Raw genomic sequence first — 15922 nt, forward strand, 5'->3', positions numbered from 1 at the left:
CACTTCTTATGCTTTTCTAATGAAGTAACTGGAGCGTTTATTTTATAAAGTGGCTGAGAATAGCCTAAAGTGAATTTTGTTCATGTGCTGATCGTGTATACATATATACGACGAAAACCTCGAAGCGACTTGCCTGCAACAGTGGATAAATGCTGCACACAGAAAATGTTCAGATGAGCCAGCTGAGCATTCAACACCGCAGGGTTGGTCTGACTTATTTCCATTTATTTTCATTTTCCCCGATGAATGAAACGCTTCGAGCGCTGTGCAACTCAGCGAAACGAATTCTCGGCTTCAACGGACCATTGTTATGCGTTCTGGCATATATCATATATACGTTAGGACGCTGAGAATAAGCCAAGAGTGGAAAGCGACGAGTGTGAGAAGGAATATGTTTTGTTGCACATGTTTTACAAAATTGTACCCGTCTCCTGTATGCAGGAGGGGCGTCCCGCAGAGGTGATTGATTTCTTTGGCTCGCTTCCCCTGGGTGGCCGCGGCACACTGCTAGCGCGCGGCGCTTGTGGAGCACGTTGTCACTGGTTTACCATCCTGCCGTTGGCTGGCAGGCCCTGCGACACTCGCCAGCGCGCCAGCCGGTTCTCGAACCACACCTGCGAACACCGAAGAATTTCGTTGGGTCATTGGCCTCAGCGGAAAACTGAAGAGGACAATAGTAGGGATCTTGGATCCACATCCTTGGGAGGACGATAGGAGAGAAATATGAGAGACATGTTGCACTCTATTTGGGTTACTGGAGTCAGCAATAAAGCAAAGAGCGGAGTACCTGAAGGCGGCTGTTAACGAAGGTCTCTCCATACTGATACGATACGATAAGGCAACATGAGCGAAATAATAATTTTGCTCTGATATCTGGCAATCAAGGTCACGGCATTGGTGTGTCACAAAACCGATTGGTTTATTATCGTACTGGACTTCCTGTAGCAGGTCCGCCGCGCAGGGTGAAAAACCGGGGTTGCATGGTTCTTAAACGCACTGGTAATTTCGAGTGTAGTTTGGCAGATGTCTTCATGGCTTTTGGTCGGTTGGTTTTCGGAGTTTAACGTCTCAAAGCGACTCAAGCTATGAGAGACGCCGTAGTGGAGGACTCGAAAAATTTGGATCACCTGGGGTTCTTCAGCGTGCACTGACATCGCACGGGCGCCTCCTTTTCGCTTCCATCGAGAAGCACAGCAGTCGAGTGCCCTAACCATTGCACCGCCGCGGCGGCTCTTCGGGGCTTTTGTAAAAGACGTGGCCTCAACAGTGGTAGCAGGCGGGGTCGTTTTCAAAGGCGGATATGAGAAGGCGCACGTCGCCTGGGCTTTGAAAATCGGAGGGACCGAGCCCGCCTTGAATGCCAGCGCGTCTGTGTGGAGGCGAAGGGGTGAAGTCTGTACACATGCTTGTGGGATCATGGAGGTAGAGAGACCAAAGACGACTGCAGTGCCGGACCCTTTTTCAGTAAGCGTTTAGTATAACTACACTCGTTGAGGCTAAAACCATAGCTACTATGGTATACTTCAACCGGAATTCATAGAGGCCGATTCACATGACGGATCCGCGGCTGTGAATCCTGTGTTCCCCTGAACAGAAACCTCATTTGGCCCCTCTTTGAATCGAATTTGGCCGTTCGATCTTCAAGGTTTATTTCCAAGAGTGTTTCTGTTTTCCCCATTATCTAACAAGTGCTGTTTTCGCGTTGCAGCAGTTATCGAACATTCTGATGGCCTTCCGTTGAAACAGCCGGTAAGGACTCAATGGGGCATTCTGGCGCCGACCTGCTCCTTTCTTCTATTGCGCATGAAGCATACAAGGCCCAGAAGAGTCCACGGCCGGACCCGAGCGGCGGCTGGTAATGTAAACTGGCGCACGATAATTCGCTGTCTTTCTCTGGACCGACGACTGCCAAACGCGTTAAAATCGACCGCACCGGCTGCACAACGAGCGACGCGCAGTCGCTGTCGTCAGACGGCTTGCAAAGTCTCGCAAAGAGACTGACTCCAGATGGGTATTCGGAAGGGCTCGCATGCACACTGTCTTTAGCTCACGCGTTCCATGCACGCGCATGGACAGCGGACGCGAGAGGAATACAGATGAGGCTCGGGCGGTCATTTGTCTCCAAGCCGTAATCATTAATCTGCTCCTATGAGTTTTGGTCAGGACAGAAAGCTCCACGGAGTCTGGGGACGCCTGACGCTATGCATTTTGGCAACAGAAATAATTAGGAGGACGCTTAGCTTCTCCTTAGTAGGCGCGATAACGCTTTTTTTTTTTTTTTTTTTTTCACAAAGAGACTGGCACAGAGCTTGGAAAACTATTAAACGTCTTTGGAAGGCGCAGTATTTGTCTCGTTGGACACCTACATTTATAATGAGCGGCATACAAATCGAGGTAGACATGTCGCCGGCTCGAATCCTTATCGCATACTATAGCCTCCAAACTATACTAGCAGATAGTATGACACCACACCCTGAACGCTGCACAAAGAATGGTTGCATCTCATCTTTCACACGGCATTTCGATCTTTTCCACACGTTTTACTCAACCCAGGGCTACGGCGACGTCTTTTCGACCGAATGAGCTGTACGTGTACGCTATCGCCTAATAATAGTTGGCATACTGACAAATTGGTGTCGTAAATTTGCAGAGCGCGTCTTTTCTCAACCGCGGATGTTCGCTGCTCATCCTTCCGGCGAGAGCAAATGCTCCGAAGTGTTTTGCTCCTCCGCGACGCTTCGATATTCAGTGGCTGCTTCTCGAACCGGCGAAGTGCGTGAAATAGCGGCAGAGCGAGCAGGGGCACAGTAAGAAAAACAAAAGGGAACGGGCGCTTTCCCATTCCAGCGTACATGGTGGCCGAGCTGGACTCTTGTCGCCGAGCTTGAAGAGGCCCTATACAACGGGTGTTTCAGCGAGCGTTCTCAAAAACTTTTGAATGTAGACAGTTTTTTTTTCCATTTCGAACTAACTATATTTAAGAAATTGTTCGCTGAAATGTGGCGTTTCATGGTATCCGTCGCTCGACGATCCCATTCTGTTGCATGATAACGGTGTTCGTTGAATCACTGAAAATGGTTTTCCCTTCGCAGAAAAATGCTCGTCTCAGCGGAGGCGTGTCGGCGGTAACAGCTTCGCGTCACGAAGGCGAATAGCAGAGAACGTAAATGCGTCAGCAAGTCCTACAGTTGTGCTGATTAGCTCAAGACGACTAGCGCTGCAGATGAAGGATATGACGCGAGGGGTGCCGTGCTGTTTATTTATCACCTGTTTCCCCTCGTGCAATGCGACGGGTACAAGAATGGTGCCTATCGTTCATGAAATTGTATCCATATTTTTACTAGTACAGAGTGAAATTTCCACTGAGAAAGATAACCTCCAAGAGTGACTGTTTCACAGGCATCCTAACGAGATAGGTTTGCACTTATGAAACCGAGTGTCCAGTCCGACCATGGACTCCAATCAGCCGTTTTGCCCTACTGCAGTAGAAAGATTTGGACCAGAGCGTGCCTCTTTTAATACTCACGACTGTGCTCTGCTCTGAGCGGCTTCTCTCCGACACGCGTACTCACAGCCCTCAGCACCGCCAGAGCGGAGAACGGCGATTCGCGCATCCGGTGTTGGACGCCAACGAGGACACGGGCGAGCGGCAGCGTCAACTGTACGAGCACGTTCGCTATTCCGGGAACGCGGCGGGCCTTACCCTGCCCAGAGAGGAATGACGGTCGCTATCTAAGAACTGTGAGTTGAGCTAGTTGGTACATCATTTTTCTTTAAATACACAGCGCAACAAACACAGGACAAGCGAGTAGACGGGATCAGCGCTGTTCCCGTCTACTCGCTTGTCCTATGTTTGTTGCGCTGTGTATTAAAAAAAAAAAAAAAAAAAAAAAACTATCTAAGAATTTTCAGTGTAGCTGCAAGCGGGAGCGCTGCGCGACTAGCGCACTGATTTCAGAAGCTAGTCCTCGCCATGTTTTGTATATTACGGAAGTGGCTCAGCGAGTGCTGCATTTGATTATAAAGATTACGATAAACTGTATTTTAGTCGCACAGCATGCAACGGCTACAGCGGACAACCGCTGATATGACGACCAAAGTGGCGAAGAAATTTAACAACTACTGGCTCCACACTCTTTCAAGATGACAGTTCTCAGTAAATGGAAAAATGGTCAAGCATGTATAGCGCTTTTGATTTCGAGTCGTAATAATTTTTGGCAGGTAGTGCCCTCTGATGCAGGTATCTAATAGACATCATGCTATGATGCCAGCGAACCACAAGTGCAAATGGCTCGCGTGCGCTTTTTTTTTTTTTCTTCTCTGAAGAAAGCACACGCGCATCGTTGATCGCCTCGTGCACGCAGGCTACAGTCGGTGCATTGGATAAGCGGCATGCAGAGGAAAATGATGCAAAGCAGACAGTGCGTGTCCCAAAATAGTATGACTGCAACAAATTTATGCAACTTGGCTTCCAAGAGTGGCTGGAAGCAAGCGATGGCCGTTTGTCGCGAATTTAACCTGTACGCGTGATGGACAGTGCGCGGCTTGGACCGAAGAGATACCCTGAACGCGACTACATGATAGCCATCATTACATGACGTCTGCTTCTTTTTACGATGCTGGCTTGGTGCGTGCACACAGACGGGACAAAACATCAATGGGCAGAAAAACAGCACGCAAAGAAAGCGACCAATTTCCCTAGCGGAGGCGCTCACCGTGACGGCGTCCAGTGGCAGTCCCACCTCGGCGGCCAGGATGAGCAGGTCGCTGAAGTTTGGATTTCGGTTGTGCTCAAAGGCGGCCTCCAACTCTCGCTCCTGGAAACCCAGCACCATTGGCAGCCGATAGGACGGCTGCAGGTGCGCCTGGATTGCGGTACTCGCCATTCTGCGCACGGCGAGCGGAGAGCAGTCCTTTTCAAGGGTAGCGCTGTCCACGCGTGGGCCGCCCACCGTCGCCTTGACCGTGGGCGAGCCCCGACCCAGAAACATGACGCGAAACACTCGAGAGCGGCGCGACCCTCCACAACAAATGCGAGGCTGCGCGGCGACGACGACGCATTCGTTGCGCGGCGGACGCGCCTTCCCCCATTCGTCATCTGGCTGTGACGGCGACGCACGGAAGCGCCGAGTGCCGGCGACGCGGCCTCGCCTCATGTCGTGGATGCCTGTCACTCTTGAGGGCGCCCCTACCCGAATCACTAAAGAGGGCATATATAAATATATATAATACCATTAATGCGACTATGTATATACATTAATGGTATTATATATATTTATATATGTATATATTTTGTAAACAATTGCAGTGGCCGCTCGCGCGCAGGCATTTGTGGACAGTTCTCGGACACTTGCGCGCGAGCGATGCGAACTCGTTGACCGTCTGTACCTTGTAAATTATGTAGTACAAAGCTCCCCCTGTCCTTTCTTCCTATCACTCCCCTCTCTACTTCCCCTCGCTATCCTCTCCCTATCCCCTTTTCCTTCCCGCCGGCCGCAGCTCAAGTGCTTCAGTTTTTTAGATAGCAGTTGCCGCGGCCGGCAATACTCTTTTCCTTCTTTTTGATTATTTATATATAAAAAAAAAAATCAACCACTACCACCACTAAAAGGGGGAGGTGCTAGAACCTTGGTGTATAGTCCCCCTCCTGAACACCCACCCTCCCCCCTCCGCAACCCAATCCACCGAAAGTGCCGTCTCGATATAACGAAAGCTCCTTTAGTAAGTGGCCAGCCACTGTACCTTTGGTTACTTTGTGAGTGTGTACACACACACACACACACACACACACACACACACACACACACACACACACACACACACACACACACACACACACACACACACACACACACACACACACACACACACACACACACACACACACACACACACACACACACACACGCGCGCGCGCGCACGCACAGATTTTGTTGCTCCTTACATCTCGTTTGCAATGTAGCCGATAACGAGAACCATTACCAAAATTAGGTGGACGCTTAATATTCACAAACGTATACATGTTCTTTAGCTTTCGTCTCCCGACTCTTTTCATCGAAAGTGCTTGCGTACGCCGATGATTTGGCGTTTTGCTTCGCTGAAAAACCTGCACTGACAAAATTATAACCACTATGGAGCAGTTTGTCTCTGGCGCTCAAATGAATAGGTCTAAAACTTTGGGTCCGTGGTTCGGTTCATGGGGAGCAATGCCAACTTATTATGCTGGAATTTAATGGTCTCGTGTTCCCCCTAAATACCCTGGAGTTCTCCTTCATGCATTCAAGTCTAGTGGGGGCTACTGGAGAGAGCGAGTCCCAGCACTCCAAAGCTGTGCCGACTTTTTTTCCGCACCGCCTATCAATTTTTGGTCGGCCTCTAACATGTTCCTGGCAACAAAAAAATTATGTTTTTCTGGTACTCCATTGCGCGAGGCATTACATCCAAAGCTTTCACTGAACATTTGCGACGTTCATATGGTGCTTCAGTTCTGAGCCAATGCGGCGCGATAAGCTATTCAGGCCTGCTTCCGCTGGCGGACTAGATTTGACACATCTCTATGTCATACAGTTAGTCGCTCGTTTCTTCTTTTTCCATAATAGCTCAAATCCAATGATCAGAGCATCCCTGCAAACTAACTTTGTGAACCTTCTTCCTAACTTAGTGGTCTATTCCAATTTTACCAATCGGCCCTTATTATTTGGTAAGCATTTTACAATTCAGTGCGTTTTCTGGCAGTTCGCTTTTCTTGCAAGTACTTATTCTCGGTTTCATGGAAACTAGTACAAAGAATTGATATCTATGTTGTTCCCGCCGTCATTATATCGTTCTCTCTATTCAACTGTATAGGGCATAATGTGTTAAAAAGAGTACGCAAAATGCCGATCTCGCCTTCTACTAAAACGTTTTTCTCTAAACTTGATGCCGAAGTTCTACCTGTTAAAGAGTGACTTCACAAAAAATATTTTTGTTTCTTAAGTTAATTGTTGGCTCTGTGATACACCTGAAACCATCGAATACCGGTTTATTGCCTGCAAAGATGCGATATTATTTTGGGACGTTTTACAAAGAACACTGAAGAAAGACTTTATTTTGAATTCCCACAGTGTGCGTTACCTAATGGCCACCCAACATGACCATGAACCCTTTGACATGATTTTCTTTCTTGGGGTATACACAGCCTGTGGAAAAATTAGTGAAGACACTTTGGAAACTAAAGTGTGCTTGGCGAAAGCCTTGTGGCCACATCACTGCATATGTCCATGACGTTTCTTATGCATGGCCACCCCAGTGTAATGGCCACGATGATCACCGAACACCCTTTGAACTACCAAAGCTTGTTGAAGTAAACGATCGACTGTTCGGCAATATCACCAGTCGCCGCTGCCGCTTGCGCTCGGCTTTTCTGGCTTCGGTGGCCGGGGATGTGGACAGGCGCTGTTTCCGTTTCCGCGGTGCCTTCGTGCTTTCGCGCCCGGTGATTTAAACAGCCGCTGTTGTCGCTTGCATTCGGCCTCGCGTGTTTTCGCATCCGGTGACATGTTCAACCGGCGTACACGCATCCGCTCATTCTTCTTCTCACGTTTCGTGTTGGGGGAATCAGGCGTCCGTCGCCGCTTCTCCGCACCGCTTGCCGCACAGTCACTAGGCCGCTACAGCGCCAAGCGTCTCACTCACTCGACTGCACCCACAGGTATATCGAAGGAGCGTCGCCGCACCTGCTACTGCCGCCGATGCACGCGCGCGCCTCGCCTACCGACACGTGACGTCACGGCTGCTATGCACAGCTGCAGCGCAGGTGGTTGCTAGGGAGAGAGGAGGAGTGCGCCAATGTGCAAAGAGGCGACTTTGCAATGTGCGGGGAGAGGCCACAGCTGGCTGGCACCGTGCAAGAAGAGAGAGAAAAACACTTCATTTAAGAGCGCAAATTAAGCACTCAACATATCCTTCGCCTGGTTTACTGGTTTACCAAGGCAAGCTGGTCTTTCATCTGTGCCGATTACAGCCAGGCACTCCAGGAGGGAGGTGAAGGGAAGGGGATGTAGTGACTGGACTGGGCGGCTGGACAGTAGAGGCAGTGTTCTAGATTGGCATACAGCGCAGGACAGTTGGAACAGGAAGGGTCTGAACGAAGACGGAAATGAAATTGTCGGGAAGGTGTAATAAGAGTGTTCGTTTGAATCCTACGAAGTATATGTGCTTGAGCAACGTTGAGATGCCGATGGGGGCGGGGCACGTGCCTAAATGACGTTTTTAGTTGGCGGTAGTGTTCCTTAATTGTGAGTTTATAGGCCAACGCATCGTCCCACGTCGGAGGGCTTGACCAAGGGATCACAGGCGCCCGGATGTGGATATCGCGGGCTAGCTGATGAGCCAACTCATTTCCTGTGATCCCTGCATGGCCGGGGACCCACCGTATCGTGACTGACGATGGAGCCAACGAGCGTAAGGCGTGGTGTAATGCTGTTTCTAGGTCCGAAGGAATTAGCCGACGCTGCAGCAACCGAATAGCCGCCATTGAGTCAGTGTAAATGGTGTACGAAGAAGTGCGAGGAAGTTCAGAGAAGGACATGATGGCATGAATGATAGGTACAATCTCTAGAGTAGCGATGGGGGGAGGAGCACCGTGCAAGGCACGGACGGACGGACGTCGCGAGTGCCCACCCTGGTACAAGCGTTTAGGGGTAGCTCGGCTGGAAACGCTGATTGGCCCAAAATTTGTGACGTCATATATGACGTCACAAGCAACGTCATGGGTCACGTGATATTTTATGATGTCATGTCCGGATGTAGGGCGCACGTGTTTTCCCTAGACTGTCCCTGGATTCCCCATGCTTTTCAGAGGCGCGACCCGGCGGCATGGCCGGCGGTGTCGGCGGCGCGCCGCAAGTACGGTGGCTCCGCAAGCAAACGGCAGCTGCCCAGCCGATGGCCGTCGGCGGAGAGGCACGAGGCCTAGCTTGCATGCAGTGCGGACATCCGGGAGGGGGGGGACGTGCCGGGGATGATGTATGAATGATGACGGGCAGATAGGTTATGTGAGACCTTGAGGTGCGGTGCCTTCTGGTGCCAAACCTCCTCCCATCTGACAACGGCACCGTGGAAACGGCAGCGACGTCAAATAACATGAGGTTTCTGAACCAGCTTGTCACACCACACGAATTGCCGGGGGAAATCACAGTTTAATTGCTTTTCCTTTATCTAGATCTGTGTGAGACCTTTCGGCGACAAAACCAATCGAGGTTCGCCAATTCGCAGTGTGACCTGTTCGTAGGCCGGCCGGGCGAATTTTCCAGTTACAACTGCACACCACGTTTGCGGTGATTCCGCTCTTCTGCCCATTTCGTATATTTGCAAAACGTTTCCTTGCAAAATAGCTTTCTAGGTGCGACGTCTTTCAGGCGCGCAGGCTGTCGGCAATGGTCGTCCGTCCCGTTGCCACGCGTCCCGATATAATTCGGTTTTTTTTCTAAACAAAATAGTTCATTATGAATTGTTTTAACCAGAAATGCGCTCAACGTGACCGCTCTTATTGGCTAAAAAGGGCCTAATTTCCTCACTCCAAACTAATGCGCCGGCGAATGCATATGATGCCGGCCGGCAACACCGCGGCGCCGGCGCTATTATAAGCACATCCTAGCTGCAATAGCTAGCTAGTCGATGACTGTAGGGGGCAAAAAAAAAAAAAAGCTTTGAGGTCAAAGGGAATAGAAATACGTACGAGGTCATTCGACTCTACAATTTTTTTAGGTCAGAATTGTGATGCTGGGAGTGATATGTTGATTAGGGGAAAAAAAAAAAACTAAATAAGCTGTAGTATTAAAGGATAACCTCCCACTGTTTTGGTTACCCTGTTGCCAAAAGCAATTAGGTGCCTAATGAATATCCTATTCTCATTTGGGCTATGATTATTATAAAACTATGTAAGTCATTTCACATTGATCAGGGCTTGTTTTAGATTAAGTTTAATAAAGCAAATCCCCATCTTGCACTTGGAGCATAATGCCTTCATACCTCAAATAAAGTTGATGGAGCATATCAAAGTCGCAATTAATACAACCGGATTTCAGAACATTCAGCCTCAGGATTTCAGGCTAACAAAAATAAATGTTGTACATTGCTACTAAGGAGGTCATGTTATATATGGGTAACTATAGGAGCATTATAAGATGTGTACTTTTTAAGTAGTGCAGAACTGTGCGTAGCCTTTAGAAAACATGAAAATATTGCAGCGTATATCACATGAAGAGTAATGGCGTCGTATGATTTGTAAGTGTCAGCATATGTTTGCTGTTAAATTGAGATCCATGTGATGGATGCATCTTTTAATGACTTAGTGCTTGTTCTAATGCAACGCATGGACCATTTCAGCTTGTCATGCCTTCGCATGTCTAATATGTAATAAACAGCGTCTTACGTCTTCTGCATTTCTTTCACAGCAACAAGTTTTGCATCCGTCATATGTGTCAATTGTGATTTTTAACTGGACCTGTAGCCTGAAACAGACTGCTGACTGCCATCACAAATTTGTTTGTTGTATATTCAAACACTGCATTTATTTTTGTTCATAAAAAGATTGAAATGCTTTAATAACTTTCATTGCCTTGAGTAAATGTTTGTCATTCGTTACATTGATTGCTTGCAGTCCAGAAATTCTTTACATTCTTATTTGGCTATACCTTACACTTACGAACACATATAAAGTTATACATGTGCTACACTATTTTTCCTTCCATTTAGTATCTCTTTCACACAACCTCAGAGTTTAAAGACAATTATTTATCAAACAGCACTTGTGAATATATCTAAATGGACACTTTTTTAATTGCACAATGATGGCATAATGCAATGAAGAATAAGCTAATGTGGTCCACCACTTCAGTTTGCAAAAGACTTATGAAAGAAAAAGGTAGCATGCACTATAGCCAATTTTTAACAAAATTTTCTGGGCATATGCCACCTTTTATGCAACTAATATGTCAACAGCAAAAAAAAAAAAAAAAAAAGAAAAAAATCTTTCTTATACATTACTAAGGTGCAGAGATGAGTAAAACGAGTATTTGCTGAATTTCGAGCTGTCCAGACATTGTGGGATTGCTTTTCAGGATATAAAAAGGCATTTTCTTAGCATAAAGGAGGGGTTAGAAACCTTGCTGACCCTATAGGGGTGTGAGGACTGCACTGGGTGCAGTGCTCAGGAAAGTGTGGCTGGGAATGGGGGGGGGGGGGGGGGGAGAGAGAGAGAGAGAGAGAGAGAGAGAGAGAGAGAGAGAGAGAGAGAGAGAGAGAGAGAGAGAGAGAGAGAGAGAGAGAGAGAGAGAGAGAGAGAGAGAGAGAGGGTGGTAATGCAAAGAGAAATGAGTAGGCACGGATGTTTTTTTAGGAAGTGCAGTTAGAGAAATATATGCAAGGCAATTCACATGCTGCAACACTGTGGGCCTTAAGTTCTTTTCCTCAAGAGAATGCTTTCTCTCTTTTGTTGCTGTAAGAGAAGGTTATTGTTAAAATGAGAGATACAAGTCAGTTCATCATGAAATCAAACCTGACGACCCCCACTATCACTCCGCTGCTGAAGACCACTTTGAGAGTAAATGTATTCTGTTAGCAAGGCATCACTGCTCATTGGTACCTTTTTTATTTACATGGAGGCTACAGTAGTCTGTGCCATTGCTTTTCTATGTTGCTTGCACCTGTAGCATGCAGTACCTGAAGTAGTAAATGCTGCACAATTTCATTTGCAGACAAAGCACCTATACATTTACAAAGTGGTGGCAAAGATGGATGATTTAAAGCTCTTTCTCAAAGATGATGTGTGGCCACAGTGTGTAATGCTATTGAGCAGAAATTCATAAAATCAAATGAGCTCAGAATATCAGTAGACAGGCCCCAGAAGTTCAAAAAGAGTATGCTAGGGGAATGTGTCTGAGGTTCATGGTTTTCATTGCAGGAAGAAAATAAAAGGGGTCATGCTTGACTGCACTGGTAGATTTTATGCCAAACTCTGCATTAAATCAAAAGCGATTTTAGAAGCCTGGTCCTCTTGAAGTGAAGAGATTTCTTTATTCTACTGAGGGACCTCTCAAGCCTTAAAGTATGTATTCCGAAGCTTACATCCTTCTACGACAAGCTGTCAGATAGAACACATTTCATCGAAATGCCTTGGCTGAGGAGACACCTCAAGTTAAAGTGGCAAGCATTGGACTCGAAGAGGCCAACAGTTGGGCAGCATTGGAGTTCCCCAGATTGAGATTTTCTAGAGCCTCTCCCCAGCCTGCAACTATTCCTAATATATGAGTGTCTGTTGTATCCTGTGAGAGGAGGAGGTTGTGTCCTGTGAGGAAGAGGACCTATGATGGGTCAGTGCACGCTTTCAGATCTTGCATTATCATCTCTCGTAGGTGAGCTGGCAAAAAACATTGATTTTGACAAACCGAGTAGCAGCTTTGAAGCCTTAAAGACTGGAAAATGAAAATGTTGGCATGTCGGGTTTTTTTTTTTTTTTTTTTTTTTTTTTGCTTTATGCTCTTTAGATCAATACCAGCTTTCAAAACAAGATTTATAATATCTGAAATTAGTTGCTCGAAGCAAGATGACTTCAGTGTTTCCCACTTTTTGTACACAAGCGATTTCTATAATTGATCGAGGGGTATGCTTACTTCATTTGTGTGGCAGGCTTAATTATGCACTTGTCCCTCTGCAAAATTTGTCTTTTACAGCGTAGTTGTTGAAGGCCTCAATTATGACTGCTCGTTTGTTTTTGTAACTTCAGTTCTCTTCTGTGTGTTCGAGTTGTCCTTTCACTATTAGCATGCTTACTTCTCAAATGGTATTTCTACGCCCATATTTGCATGTGAACGCTCAGTCTAACATTCTAGCTGGTTCGTATTTACTTTATTCTTTGTCACTGTGGCCGATGTAATTGCAGTTGTCTTGTGCATGTTCAAAGCTTTCAACAGTCCTTATGAAGAGTTTTTGGAAGCATAAAAAATATGAACTGGAATACAGCACATTGGCCAGTTCTCAAGGCTTTTGCTGGCACTGCGCTATGCCTGATGTAAACGAAATTGTTCACAATGGCACCGTGTTATAATCCTGGTCGCATCTGCCACTTTGCCACTTTTTAGTTACTGTACATGTTACCAAGTATTTCTGCATGCTCAAAGTTTGCAATTCTTGTGGTTTTTATATGCACTTTTATTTGAGTGGTCCCAATCTAGAAATTCATGTCAAAAACCTCTACTTAGTTCTTCACAAATGCACCTTTCTTAAGAAAAGAAAAAATATGACATGCCCCTCGTAATATAGCTTATTATCAGTTGCGGGGTATGCTTGTTACGTTGAAGTCTTAAGAAATGGAGGAAAAAAAATGCCAGTAATAAACACACTATTATCAGCATACATGATGAGCTGAACACTGTTGTCAATATGAATTATGTCTTTTATGTACAAATGCAGCAAAAGTGTACCTAATACTCTTCATTGAGGTACTAAACAAAATATTTAAAGGATGATTTGTTTTTGTTACTGTTCATCTGATTCCTTGAATGGGACTTGATTCAATTATTTCCAATACCTTTGCGAGTGCTGGTAATTCAAGAAAATATCTCTACGAACGTGTGCTCTATGCTCTAGCAGATTTCACAGAGTTCCCTGATAGAATATTGAACTTTTATATTAGCATTGCATGGCATGGTAATTGGATGTGAATCATGTTTGATGTTCACAAATGCATGCCATTTCCATAATTTCGAGTCCCTTAATTGTACGAAATGTTGGCACAGAGCTGAACTGTTGCCATTGAATTGGACTCCAAATTGTTGACTGTGGGCCAATATCCAAGTTGGAAATGGTCATTTCTGATTTTGATTTGGCCTCAACTGTTTTGTTAAACTTGGAACAAAGCCATACTGCCGAGGTGCAACCCATCGCTACGTGGTTCGGCTAGAGCAGCTCTTTAGACACAGTGACAGACACAGAGACCAATGAAAATTTTTATTTAAGAAACAGCCAACAAAAGGGAACTGAAAACATGGCAACCCCTCACCCCATACATGGTTACTATACAAAGGCACACTGCACTTGAACCTTGTCTAGGACGAATAGCGCGTAGGATGCTTTCGTACAAAAAAAAAAAAAAAAAAAAAAAAAGAACACGGCGTTGTACACAGCATCGAATCCAGGTGCGTACACTTCTGCCTTTTTCCGTGCTCTCGAGTTAAGTGATCCTTGGATGGCGACTATTGGCGACTTCGAAATGTGATGCATTTATAAAAAAAAATACACAGCGGCACAAAGCCGCGGTGTATATTGTAGGCTATCGCGAGGCCTATAGTTTGTCGTCACTGCAGCACTGGAAAGAACGACGCTGGCCACGTGCTAGCTGCAGCAGCTGTGGAATGCACGAGGTAAGTGAGAATTAAGCAGTACAGTACTTTATGAAGCAATATTCAAGACGATTATGCAGTTGTTATATAAAATGTCGATACTTCCATTAACATCGCTGAACAAAGCCGCACCACACTGAGAATACTCTAGCTGTTAACCCTGTTGTATGGGCTTAGCGTTCGTCGCGGCAGCAGAGTGACGCTTGCCACGTGTTCTGCAGCTGCTGCACGAAGACTCGGAAAAATGCGTGAGGGAAGCAGGTAATAAGCACTGTAGCACTTTATTAAATCAAATTTGACACGATTATGCATGCGTGTATTTACGTATAGCCTGGTAAAGAGGCCTAGCGCGCAAGTTATTTTGGTCGCCGCGACGATTGATACGAAGCCACGTGCAACGTAGGGAGGGAAGAGGAGTACGGGATGTGCAGGTCTGCGGTCTGCCAGGAAACATTGGGGCGGCCCTGAAAAGGGCCGTTTGGATGCGCAGCGACGTGACGGCGTGGCGAACACAACGCTCTGCACTCGTCCGTGGCCCTTTGCCGTGCACCGTCAACAGTGGTGCACTACGTCGTACACAGTGCCTGGTATTATGCTGCCCTGGATGCTGTAGCGATGCTTCCACTGTAGACATTTACGAGGGTTGCCGCGATGATCTTGGAGAGCTGATCGATGCCGCGATCCCTGACATGGGCTGCTGCGTACAAAGAAAATCCTCGGCCTCTTCGCAGCATACAGGAAACGGTGCTGTAAAAGAGTAGAAAAAAGTTGCATTATGAACATAGCGATTTGATGAATGCGCAACATATTACAAAACTTTCGACAAAGAAATCTGCGTTCTTGTACCTCAATCAGGGTTGAGAATGCGCACGGCAGACGTGCGCCTCAGCATAGCAGTCAGGCAGCGGTTAGTTGCCGACGGCGGATGTTTTCGTGGAGGTCTCCATAGCCGTGGCCGATTTTTTTTTTTTTTTTTGAACACGAGGAGCGTCCATGCCACGAGCTGCTGCTGCACGAGGTCCTGGAAGCACGTGGGGAGAGATAAGCGATACAGCACTTATAAAAATAAGCAAAATGCGAGATAATTTTGCGCAATTTATACTTACCTTGACGGTGCTTGCGATCTCCCGCAGGTCGTCGCCATTATCAACGTCATTCCGCCCAACGTACAGCACGGATCGGCGTGCCGAAAGCCCATTCACGTAAACGCGCAAGCCCGCCATCGTCGAGCACCTCGGTGACCGAACGCGCCGCAGCCATGCAGCAGCGAGATCCACGAACCGAATGCCGGAATCGCGCGCGTTGCCAGAACGGAGGGGCACCTAGCGATTCCCTAGAGCGTCTAGGGACGAAGAAAACAAGCAAACCCAGTTTTTGGTCACGTCATGTCCGGTTAAGCATCGAGCCGACGCAAAAAACGTCACGCCAGGCCGCGACGTGTCCACCAATCGGCGTTTCCAGCCGAGCTACCCCTAAACGCTTCTACCCTGGTCACGTACTACATTCATGAGACACGAAGACACACTGCTTCCCATGTTTCC

General features: G+C 47.0%; 1 protein-coding gene and 1 long non-coding RNA gene across 2 annotated transcripts; both read right to left on the reverse strand.

Annotated features, from left to right (window-relative positions):
* Positions 1 to 204: 204 nt before the first annotated feature.
* On the reverse strand, positions 205 to 5088 carry LOC146206580 (retinal homeobox protein Rx1-like). Its single transcript, XM_084587042.1, has 2 exons — positions 4716 to 5088; positions 205 to 614 (listed from the first exon to the last, which is right to left on the reverse strand). The coding sequence occupies exons 1-2, from the start codon at positions 4989 to 4991 to the stop codon at positions 537 to 539; spliced, it is 354 nt and encodes a 117-aa protein (XP_084443168.1). The 5' UTR covers positions 4992 to 5088; the 3' UTR covers positions 205 to 536.
* Positions 5089 to 14653: 9565 nt separating this feature from the next.
* On the reverse strand, positions 14654 to 15703 carry LOC146206581 (uncharacterized). The gene is made up of 3 exons (XR_014703270.1): positions 15488 to 15703; positions 15228 to 15402; positions 14654 to 15128 (listed from the first exon to the last, which is right to left on the reverse strand). It is a non-coding gene; the product is annotated as an uncharacterized LOC146206581 (long non-coding RNA).
* Between the last annotated feature and the right edge of the window lie 219 nt (positions 15704 to 15922).

Source organism: Amblyomma maculatum, chromosome 1 (genome assembly GCF_055883805.1).
Source record: "Amblyomma maculatum isolate TAMU_Amacu chromosome 1, ASM5588380v1, whole genome shotgun sequence".
In the NCBI taxonomy this organism is placed as follows: domain Eukaryota; kingdom Metazoa; phylum Arthropoda; class Arachnida; order Ixodida; family Ixodidae; genus Amblyomma; species Amblyomma maculatum.

Bases quoted from the DNA above. Each gene is read 5' to 3' on its own strand.
- LOC146206580 (XM_084587042.1), bottom strand. From the start codon at position 4,991: ATGTTTCTGGGTCGGGGCTCGCCCACGGTCAAGGCGACGGTGGGCGGC. The intron at 615-4,715 runs GTGAGCGCCTCC...CGGTGTTCGCAG, and splicing joins TGCCACTGGACGCCGTCACG to GTGTGGTTCGAGAACCGGCT.